Below are 12,299 nucleotides of genomic sequence, written 5' to 3'. Positions count from 1 at the left end.
GGTGTATTTCAAAATGTGATGTATCACGCCACATAGCCTTCTAAAGTGCTGCACCCGTTTACACGCCTATGTAGACACTTTTTAATCACTCCTTTCCCGGTAGAGATAATTTTCCCCAAGAGGGGTGGAGGCCCAGCAAACCCAGCCCCGTCCCGCCCCTGGCCGGGGCCCAGGCTGTACGCCCGTCTGCCCCATGCTATTTTCTGCTCCGCCCTTCCGCTCGGAGGCCGCGCCTCTTCCGAAGGCGGGCCGTGGGTCTGCCGTGACGTCACTGCCGGCCGGACGCCATCTTTCTGCTTTGCGGCCCGTCTTGGCTGTGGCGGTAGCGAGGGTGAGGGCGTGGGGACGGGTGGGGTGAGGAGCGAGGCCGCGGCGAGGGGGGCGAAACTCTCCTCCCCTCAGCCCCACCGCGTGGGACGGCGTGAACGCTGTGTCGAAGGGATGTCCGCTTTCTCTGAGGCGGCGCTGGAGAAGAAGCTGTCGGAGTTGAGCAACTCGCAGCAGAGCGTGCAGACCTTGTCCCTGTGGCTCATCCACCACCGCAAGCACTCGCGGCCCATCGTCACCGTGTGGGAGCGGGAGCTGCGCAAAGGTGAGTTGCCCGCGCCTCGGCGTCTCCGCGCCACCAGGACGCCACCCCGCTCTTCGGGAGGCGCACTCCCCGGGCGGCCCCAGATCGCCGCTCCCCGGAATCCGTCCGACTGGCGTCCCGTACCCCTGGCTTCGGTGGTCCTCTGGATGGGAGGAGCAGTGTGCGCTGCGCGTCCCGTTAAGTCGGCGCTTAGTAGGTATTGTTGAATATAGAAATGAAGGATGCAAAAAAAACTATTGATTAACAGAAACAGAGCCTAGGGCTCAGACCCTGCACTTCATTGGGCTAGAAATTCAGGCAATCAGGTAATTTTTCATTCTGGAGATTATAATGGAGGCTAGGGAAGGGAAAGAAACGGAAATGGAAATAAAAAATGGTGTGGGGGTTGGGAGTTCATGCCATCATTTCTGTAACACATTAACTCAATCTTGTAAAATTTAATGGAGGAATCAGAGTTTTAGAACTTGAAACGTCTAAAAATGAGATGCGTGATGCAGTAGAAGGAAACCTCAATTTAGATTTTAGAGGACCTAGATGGGGCAGATTTCTTAATTTATGGGTTGCGAGGGAGTTAGATTAAGTTATCTAGCCTCTTTATTTTGCAGAGCATTCGATAGTGCTCCTGTAAATGAAGTTAACTTTTGAGCAGTATCCTAAAATATCCAGAATCACTAAAATGCAGAATAATTTCACTTTTGCAGAGCAACTTAATCTGTAAAAAATGTATGTTGGTACTACTGAAAATAAAAAGTTTTAATTTTCTTTGGGTTTGTACCTTAATTCTTAATTCATTGAGTAGAGAGTGGGCACACTTCATTTTGTTTTAGATACCCTGGTGTATTAATATGATTGTCATTTATAATTCAGTTTTAACAAATCATAATTAATTAAAACAGAGGCTTGTTTACTGACCCAAATGAAAGCTGTATGATGCATTAATATGATAGCCAAAATACGGCATTGGCTATATAAATGGACACAAACTACCCTTTTCTTTTTTTGCTTGCTTGCTTATGGTTAATCCCTAAGAAAAAGTTGATTTAGAACCTGTTTTTTTCAATTCAGATATAAGTGTATTTGTACTGGCTCTCGAGGAATTTATCTTCTGTGACTGGCTGAAAACTTTTGAGAAACACAGATATGAAGGTCTGGAAAATAGTTGTGAACTTTGAGATGGCAGGCATTGTCCTTGCTTGTGTACCTCTAACTAGATTTAAAAATCAACAGGTTTATGCTTTTTGGAAAGAGCTTTTAGAAACAAATAATAAAGATTTGCTATTCAGACTACCTTAAGAACTACCGCAGATCAGTGGACAAATGACAACAGCAGAGAAAATGGCAACACTGTTAAAAACATTTCACCTGAAAGGCTAATAAATGATACTTCAAAATTAAACCAATGAGGTACCACACACTATACCCTTCAGTTTGCAAAATTAGTAAGAATAACAAAATTAAAAACAGTTGAAACATCTCATTAGTTAGGGTGTGAACAAAATGTTGTGATAGTCCTACAATATAATACTGTCCAGTTTTTATGAATGAGCTAGAGCTACATGAAACAACATTTCTGGATTTAAAAACAACAGTTTTGAGCTAAGAAAGCCAGGTGCAGACCGATATGCCAGTTTGAAAACATGAAAACAGTACTTTGATACATATATTTATAGTTAAAACACAGTAATGATTAACACCATATTCCAAGGTAAAGGGTACCATAGGGAGAGAGGAACTAAAATTGTTATCTTTTATTTCATATACTTTAAAAAATATTTGATACCCATGTGAGAAAGAGCTAAGACGCGCTATTATTTACCTCGGTTTGGGGATGTTTCCATATGTTTAAACGCTTTGTAATAAGAAAAAATTAAAGGCATATAAATTGATGCTCTAGGAGAGCGGTGATGTGTGATGATAGTGATGATGGTGCTGATCGTGCTGCTGCTGCAGTTCTTAGTTTGGTCTGGGATTATCGGCAAGGGTTTCCTTTTCTTGGCACATGACTGCTGTTGTCCGGCATAGCCTTTGTGTCCAACCCCCACCCCCTGCAATTTTGCTCATCATATTCAGAATCCTCTGTCTCCAGTGGCAATTTACTGATTACCAGGCATGGTTTTAGCCATCTTACTGTGATACCTTGAATCCTCACATTATATCTTCAAAATAAGTATTTATGAAAGGAATTGATCAAATTTGAAGTAAATCAAGAAAATTGGTTGACATTTTGTATTAAGCTAGGAATTGAAAGAAGACAAAAATGTGTTATTCAAAATATAAGAATGAATATTAAAATGATATGGCAGACAGTAATTATTCAGTTATGAAAATTTCCCTCTTCTACCTTCCTTATCTGTGTTTCCTTTAAAGAAAGAATTTCTCTTTGGAGGGATGAGGGATATGCCCTAAGGCCTTAATGAAGACCAAGGTCGCTGTAATTTCCTTGGTCAATGCAATAGAATGTAACCAAAACATAATTGACCATTTTGCTGCTTTTAAAAAAGTTTTATTGGGATATAATTAAAATACCATACAATTCATCCATTTAAAGTATAGTTTAGCGGTTTTTAGTATATTGTGCAGTTGTAAAACCATCACCACAATTTTAGAACATTTTCATCACCCAGAAAGAAACTCCATGCCTCATCATTGCGTGAACCTCCCATCTTTCCCAGCCCTAGGCAACCACTAACTTACTTTGTGTCTGTAGATTTAGCTATTCTTAGCATTTCATTAAATGGAATCATATGATAGGTGGTCTTTTGTGACTGGCTTCCTTTGGTTACCATGTTTTCTAGGCTCATCCACGTTGTAGCATTCCTTTTTATGGCTAAATAATCCATCGTATGAATTTATCCATTTATCAGTAGATAGACATTTGGGTTGTTTCCACTTTTGGGCTCTTAAGAATAATACTGCTGTGAACATTGCATACAAGTTTTTGTGTTTTTATTTTTCTTGGAGTAGAATGGTTAGGTCATGTAGGAACTCCTTTTGAGAAACTGCCTGTCAGTGACTGCATCATTAGACATTCCTTCCAGCAGTGTCTGAAGGTCCAGTTTCTCCATCTCTGCAAAAACTTTTTATTTGTCTTTTTGATTATAGCCACCCTTTTGGGTGTAGAGTGGTATCTCATTGTGCGTTTTAATTTGCATTTCCCTGACTAATGATGTTAAGCATATTTTCATGTGCTTGTCCATTTTGTGTATCGTGTTCAGAGAAATATCTATTCAGATCCTTGCCCATTTTTAAATTGGTTTGTCTTTTTATTATTGAGTTGTAAGTGTTTAGGTATTCTAGAAGTCCCTTATCAAATCCATGACTTGAAAATAGTTTTCCTCATTCAGTGGATTCTTTTCAATTTCCTAAAGGTGTCTTATGAAGGTGACAGTTTAAAACTCTTAATGACTCAATACTGGGCTAAATTATAAAACAAAACTGTTAATATGCATCATTAAGTTAAATTGTGTATTACATTAATTGCTGTGGAAATATTGACCTCAAACATAGCAGAATACAATAACAACTGACAGTTTGGCCCTTTTCTACATGCAAACACAACAAAAAACTCTGCAAGAGTTGTTGAAAACAAGATAGGAGGGAGTTCTTTGCAGTTGACACACGGCTTTGCTAGTCTAGCTGATTGTATCCTTTCCACCAGCCTCTTGTATTTACTCATATTCTGTCTTAAATCATAATTGCCTCATCCCTTTAGAATATATTAATTCACCTGTATTTATTCTCTCTTATGTGTCAGGCAATGGATATTCTGATCATAAAGAAAGCCAGGTTTTTGTATGTCACATATAATTCATTAACCAGTAAAAAGAAAAGTTTGTCCCTGCCTCAGAGAATTTATAGTCTCATGGGTTGGGGGTAGCAAACAAAGAAATAAATTGTAAATGTAAGTTCATTAAAGGGGGAAAACTTTAAGTAGTGATGGTGAGGGGAATCATCTTCGTAAGGTGACCTTTAATAAGAGACCTCTCTGAACCAGCTATTGCCTAAGTTGGGAGGGGCATTTAGGCACTGGGAAAATGTGAACATGATGAGGCAATGAATAGCTTGGAATGTAAAGAGCCGAACCTGGAAGTGTTAAAGCCTTGAATGCTTGTTAACTGTTTTTCTCAAAATTAGCAACAATTAAAATACTAATTATTTAAAGTTTAGATTTCCCTTCTCTTGGTCTTTATTTTTAAAAGTTTACTTATTTAACTTTGTTAAAATCAGTACTTTAATCAATAAAATTATTATACATCATTCAGAGAATTAACTAACACTTTCTCTTGTATTATATGTTGCTTATGAAATGGGTAGTGGGCTCCTTCAGGTCGTGGTTTTCCGTTTTGGTTTTAGCTTCTATAACCCCAGCATACTGCTTTTGATGACGGCTCTTAAATATGTTGAGTTTAACATTTATATAAATAAATTTGGCTTTAGGTTTGTAAGAGGTACTAAAATAAGTACTACATATTCTTAGCTGCCCTAATTTGTTTGGTTTTAGAAAAATAGAAAAGGTAGCATTTTATGTTTGCTTTAAAATAAAAGCACGTAATAGTATAAATCTTTAAAATGAAGAGATTATATTTTCAGTTGACAGCTCAGTGGCTTTTGTATTGTCTGATACTATTGTTTGCCGCTCTTTTAAAAAGTTAGCATTGAGCAAGTTAGTGGTTATATTTTTGAAGTTCTTTATAAAATACAAGGATTTGATGTTCTCAAACTGCATGACTTCAATGAGCCCATTTCTAGTCATACCCAGCTTTTTAAAGTTACATTCTTTATTAATAACTAAAAAAAAGTTAATTTCTTAAAATATTGCCAAATACCCAGCCAGTATTCATTTACTTGATTGTCTTGCCTTTCCTTTTCTTTGCCATATATTTGAATCTGAATCCAAGTAAAGTTAATTCATTGCATTTGATTACTATACCCCTTAAGTCCCATTGCACCAATGGATTCCCTCTGTCTTTAATTTTAAATTTATTCTTTGAAAAAACCAAATAAGTTGTTCATAGAAATTCTCACAGCCAAAACCAGGGATTGTGTGATTGTATGGTTTAAGGATCACTTTAATCTCTTAAAAGTTATTAGAGACCCCCCAGATCTTTCATTTGTGGGTTGTATCTATTGGCAATTACATTAAAAGGTAAACCATTTAAAACACTTATTTAATATTTATTTTTAAACTACAGTGCTAAATTTCATGTTAACAAACTAACTTTTTTAATGAAAAATACTATTTTCTAAAAATACTAGAGAAAACTGATTGTTTTACATTTTTACAAACCTTTTTATCTGTTGTAAGACAGCTGGATTCTCACATCTGTTTTGCTGTATTGTGTATCACATGACCTGGAAAACACCCCTGTACATACGAGATAATGAGAGTGAAAAAGGCAAATAATGTCTTATATTACCGTGAAAATAATTCTGACTTTGTGGACCCCATGAAAGGGCCTTGAGGACCCCTGGACCATATGCTGAGATCTAGATCATTTCTATAAATTGGTAGACAAGAGGCTAGGATACATTGCTTTCCTTTCAGTGGATGTGTTCCCTCCAAAGTATTCATTCCTCCTCAGTGTGACCTTAGACTGACTTTATGAAATTTCCCTTTGGCATGTAATGTTACGTTCTTCAGGTTTTCTTTCCTATGATGTAAAGCTTTTTTAAAAATTGATAATTTGATAATTGCTTTTGCTGCTTCAAAATTTAAGCAAATTACCCTTAAATTTGTAATAAAATAAAGGTGTGCTACATTAAACAAATGTAATATGATAATAACATACTTGTACAGGTGTATTTTTGATAAAATGAAACTTTCATTTGAAGTGCATGAGTAAACGTTTCTCCTATTGGTTTCTTTAAAATACCTATTGAGTTCCTGCTTTGTTTTTAGACCAAGGATAATTCAGCAGATACTGAATAGCATGTCTTCATGGATCTTCCATATGTCAGGGAAATGGACTCTAATAAACTAGTAACTGCAGTGTTACAAAGGCAAAATATAACTGGGAATATAGCCTAATTAGGCAGTCAGGGAAGGCTCCTTTGATTTGAGCTTTGAAGTATGAGTAGAATTTACTAGGAGCTGTACAAACTGTATAGGCATAGTTTTTACTGTAGCTTTAGTCATTTGAATGTGGTCTTAATGTAGAACAAATGTTATTTGACTTTGTAAATACAACATTCCAGTTCATAACTCCTTTTTGAAACTAGGCAGGATAATAACATCTTAGATAAACTTAATATTGTTTGTCTGCGAGAACTTCAAGTGATTTAAGATGTTTTAAATCTTTTTGTTTGTAAAAATGCATTAAGAGGATTATGATGATGAATTATTTATTTAGTTCCTTAATGTTGTCTAGGTTTTTTGGTCATTTTTAGTTCTCTAGTATAACTCTTCACTGCTATCAGGTACCTGTTAGTCTTGCTCTTTTTTACAGCTTTTCTTTAGTACCTTCTATCTATAATAACCAAGAAATTAAAAAATAAGTTTACTGTGCTTATGTTAAATGTTTGGACTTTCCAGGTGTGTTTAAACCCACACACATACGTATTAGTAGGTAATACCATGCACATAGTGCAAAATTCAAAAGGCAAGAGTTTTTAAAGAGCAAGGCTCCTTCTTAATCCTCTTCCCTTATCCAGTCATTTTCCCTTCCCAGAATCAATGTTAGTAGTTTATGTATTCCAGAATTTTTAGTACATTCACAATCATATGTATGTTACTATTTCTTTCTGCTTTTGTTTAGACAAATGGTAGTTTTATTATAGACTACTCTGTGCTTTACTTTTATCCTTTTAACATGTATTTGAGTAATGTGTTTGTATATATGGTGTTGCCTCATTTTAAAAAATGACTGCATTGTATTCTGTTTTATGGGTGCACCAAAATTTATATAACTGTTGCTCTATTCATGAATATTTAGGATGTGTCAGTTTTTTTCTTTAACAGTTTATAAATACTAATTTATAATACCAAATATTCTAGTTATTTTCTTAATGGTTTCAACTGTTGATTTAAGAGACCCTGGTAAAGCGTGGTAGTATTAGTCTATCACATCTTTTTTTTTTAAAGTTCATTTTTACCTTCACACATTTGAAATGCCTCCTTTATATAATTAAGTTTTATATGTATTTAGTGTATTTCTAGACTGTTGTTCTGTTTCTTTGGTCTGTCTACTCATGTTACACTGCCATGCTCTTTATTATGTTTTCATATCTGGTAGGACATCTCCCCTCCCTATTCCTGCCCTGCCCCCTGAAATTGCTCTTCATTTTTTAGAGTTTTCTTATGTACTCTTGTTTTGTTTTTCCATTTAAAATCTAGAATCAACTTGTTGTTTCCAGGAAAAAGAATATTTTGGGCATTATCACTTCATTTATACATTGTTTTAAAGAGAATTCACATCTTTTTTGATGGTGAATCTTTGTAGGCTGAGAACTATGCAGCCTTATTCTAAATGTATTTATTGTAATTGTTTAAATGGTTCTCAAATTTGTTTGGTTCATGATGCTTTGTAAACCTCTAAAGACAATCATGAAATACACATTTAAATTTAAAGTAACTAATTTTGTGCTAAGTACTTTATTTAATTCTGTTTCAGGGGAATAGAAGGAAGTTTGAAAAGATTACATCACATTTTACAAAAAAACTTAAAACTGAAAATGTTTGTATCAGTTAAGTAAATTGAGAAAATGTTTTCCATCGGTTGATTTTTGTGATGATACTCAAGGAATATCATTCTGTTTCAAAATATGGTTTAAAAACCTTACTATTCAACAGTCTTTATCTCTTTAGTATGTGCACAAATTGTAATATGTTCTCTATTCTGTTTTATAGATTATTCTTTAAAACAAGCGAAATTTGGGAAGTCAAGGGCCATATTTTTGCTGAACAACAAAAAAATTGAACTTTCTTAGAGTGTCATGAGTTATTATCTTGAATAGTACTTGGTGATGGTTAATCTTATGTATCAACTTGACTGGGCCACAAAGGTGGCTAGTTACATGGTCAAAAAGCATTTTGGGCAAGGAGGAGCCAGGATGGCAGCATGAGTAGAGCAGTGGAAATCTCCTCCCAAAACCACATATATCTATGAAAATATAACACAGACAACTCTTCCTAAAATAGAGACCAGAGGACACAGGACAACATCCAGACCACATCCACACCTGCTAGAACCCAGCGCTTCGCAAAGGGGGTAAGATACAAGCCCCGGTCCGGTGGGTCCCGAGTGCCCCTCCCCCCAGCTCCCGGCGGTAGGAGAGAGGTCTGAGCGGGAGGGAGAAAGAGCCCAGGACTGCTGAACACCCAGCCCCAGCCATCCAGACCAGAGCGCAGACACAGTGCATGCGCGGGGCCCTGGATACTAGGGAAACAGGGCAGCAAGAACAGTGAGCGGGTACCAGAGGCCGGTGCCAGAGGACAAAAGAAAAGCGAGCAGCCATCTTTTTTTGTTGTTGTTGTTTTGTTGCGGTGAGTGCTTTTTGGAAGTCTTAAAGGGACAGGGACCCCAATACTAGGGAAACAGGGCAGCAAGACCATGAGCAGGTATCAGAGACCGGTGCCAGAGAACAAAAGGAACGTGAGCAGCCACCTTTTTCTCTCTCTCTCTTTTTTTTTTTTTTTGTTGTTGTTTTGTTTTGGTGAGTGCCTTTTGGAAGTCTTAAAGGGATAGGGACCCCAATACTAGGGAAACAGGGCAGCAAGTCCAGTGAGCGGGTGCCTGAGGCTGGCACTGGAGAATAAAGAAAAACGAGCGGCCAATTTTTTTTTTTCTTTTTCCTGTGGTCGCTGTTTTGTTTTGGCGGTTGCTTTTTGGAACTTTTAAAGGGGCAGGGCGGGACACTTAGTCCAGAGGTAGGGAATCTGGGCACTCTAATCCCTGGGCTGCAGGGAGCATGGAGGCCCCTTACAGAGATAAATAGCCTCCCGGTCGCTCCCCTCCAATGCAACTCCACTTTGGAGCAGCAGCCCGAGCCAGGCTACGCCCACAGCAACAACGGAGATAAACTCCATAGCAGCCGGGCAGGAAGCAGAAGCCCTGTCTGCATGCAGCTACCCAGCACAAGCCACTAGAGGTAGCTATTCTCCCAGGAGAGGAAGGCCACAAACCAACAAGAAGGGAAGTTCTTCCAGCTGTCACTAGTCCCAGCTCTGCAAACTATTCCTATCACCATGAAAAGACAAAATTACAGGCAAACCAAGATCACAGAGACAACAGAGAAGGAGACAGACCTAACCAGTCTTCCTGACAAAGAATTCAAAATAAAAATCATAAACATGGTGACAGAGAAGCAGAGAAATACGCAAGAGAAATGGGATGAAGTCTGGAGGGAGATCACAGATGCCTGAAAGGAGATCACAGAAATGAAACAAACTCTGGAAGGATTTATAAGCAGAATGGATAAGATGCAAGAGGCCATTGATGGAATTGAAACCAGAGAACAGGAACGCATAGAAGGTGACATAGAGAGAGATAAAAGGATCTCCAGGAATGAAACAACACTAAGAGAACTATGTGACCAAGCCAAAAGGAACAATATCCGTATTATAGGGGTACCAGAAGAAGAAGAGAGAGGAAAAGGGATGGAAAGTATCTTGGAAGAAATACTTGCTGAAAAATTCCCCAAACTGGGGGAGGAAATAATCGAACAGACCACGGAAATACACAGAACCCCCAACAGAAAGGATCCAAGGAGGACAACACCAAGACACATAATAATTAAAATGGCAAAGATCAAGGACAAGGAAAGAGTTTTAAAGGCAGCTAGAGAGAAAAAGGTCACCTATAAAGGAAAACCCATCAGGCTAACATCAGACTTCTCAACAGAAAACCTAAGGACCAGAAGAGAATGGCATGATATATTTAATGCAATGAAACAGAAGGGCCTTGAACCAAGGATACTGTATCCAGCACGACTATCATTTAAATATGATGGTGGGATTAAACAATTCCCAGACAAGCAAAAGCTGAGGGAATTTGCTTCCTACAAACTACCTCTACAGGGCATCTTACAGGGACTGCTCCAGATGGGAGCACTACTAGAAAGAACACAGACCAAAACACCCAACATATGAAGAATGGAGGAGGAGGAATAAGAAGGAAGAGAAGAAAATAATCTCCAGTGTATATAACAGCTCAATAAGCGAGCTAAGTTAGGCGGTAAGATACTAAAGAGGCTAACCTTGAACCTTTGGTAACCACGAATTTAAAGCCTGCAATGGCAATAAGTACATATCTTTCAATAATCACCCTAAATGTAAATGGACTGAATGCACCAATCAAAAGACACACACAGTAATAGAATGGATAAAAAAGCAAGACCCATCTATATGCTGCTTACAGGAAACTCACCTCAAACCCAAAGACATGTACAGACTAAAAGTCAAGGGATGGAAAAACATATTTCAGGCAAACAACAGTGAGAAGAAAGTAGGGGTTGCAGTACTAATATCAGACAAAATAGACTTCAAAACAAAGAAAGTAACAAGAGATAAAGAAGGACACAACATAATGATAAAGGGCTCAGTCCAACAAGAAGATATAACCATTCTAAATATATATGCACCCAACACAGGAGCACCAGCATATGTGAAACAAATACTAACAGAACTAAAGGGGGAAATAGACTGCAATGCATTCATTTTAGGAGACTTCAACACACCACTCACCCCAAAATATAGATCCACCGGGCAGAAAATAAGTAAGGACATGGAAGCACTGAACAACACAGTAGAGCAGATGGACCTAATAGACATCTATAGAACTCTACATCCAAAAGCAACAGGATATGCATTCTCCTCAAGTGCTCATGGAACATTCTCCAGAATAGACCACATACCAGGCCACAAAAAGAGCCTCAGTAAATTCCAAAATATTGAAATTCTACCAACCAATTTTTCAGACCACAAAGGTGTAAAAGTAGAAATAAATTCTACAAAGAAAACAAAAAGACTCACAAACACATGGAGGCTTAACAACATGCTCTGAAATAATCAATGGATCAACAAACAAATTAAAATAGAGAACAAGGAATATATAGAAACAAATGACAACAAAATCACAAAGCCCCAACTTCTGTGGGACGCAGCGAAAGCAGTCCTAAGAGGAAAGTATATAGCGATCCAGGCACACTTGAAGAAGGAAGAACAATCCCAAATGAATAGTCTAACATCACAATTATCGAAACTGGAAAAAGAAGAAAAAATGAGGCCTAAAGTGAGCAGAAAGAGGGACATAATAAAGATCAGAGAAGAAATAAACAAAATTGAGAATAAAACAATAGCAAAAATCAATGAAACCAAGAGCTGGTTCTTTGAGAAAATAAACAAAATAGATAAGCCTGTAGCCAAACTTATTAAGAGAAAAAGAGAATCAACACAAATCAACATAATCAGAAATGAGAATGGAAAAATCACGACAGACTCCACAGAAATACAAAGAATTATTAAAGACTACTATGAAACCCTGTATGCCAACAAGCTGGAAAACCTAGAAGAAATGGACAACTTCCTAGAAAAATACAACCTTCCAAGACTGACCAAGGAAGAAACACAAAAGTTAAACAAACCAATTATGAGCAAAGAAATTGAAACGGTAATACCCAGGCCGGACAGATTTACCTCGCAATTTTATCATACACACAGAGAAGACATAATACCCATTCTCCTTAAAGTTTTCCAATAAATAGAAGAAGA

General features: G+C 37.7%; 1 protein-coding gene across 7 annotated transcripts in view; it reads left to right on the top strand.

Annotated features, from left to right (window-relative positions):
- The first annotated feature begins 281 nt into the window (after positions 1-281).
- Positions 282-12,299, top strand: part of RPRD1A (regulation of nuclear pre-mRNA domain containing 1A) — a 97,723-nt gene continuing 85,705 nt past the window's right edge. For 6 of the 7 annotated variants that reach the window (XR_005061136.1, XR_012121196.1, XM_037017413.2 and 3 more), the window contains exon 1: positions 283-592. Coding sequence is in view for 5 of the 7 variants with exons in the window: in XM_037017413.2 (XP_036873308.1) it covers positions 442-592 (151 nt within the window). In the remaining 2 variants the exon portion in view is untranslated. Of the gene's footprint in view, positions 593-12,299 lie in introns of all 7 variants that reach the window. The other variant, XM_037017424.2, reaches the window with a different exon arrangement.

This window comes from Manis javanica, chromosome 9, assembly GCF_040802235.1.
Source record: "Manis javanica isolate MJ-LG chromosome 9, MJ_LKY, whole genome shotgun sequence".
Classification (NCBI taxonomy): Eukaryota; Metazoa; Chordata; class Mammalia; order Pholidota; family Manidae; genus Manis; species Manis javanica.
The sequence above is the reverse complement of the archived record's forward strand: the minus strand, read 5'-3'. Positions and strand labels throughout refer to the sequence as shown.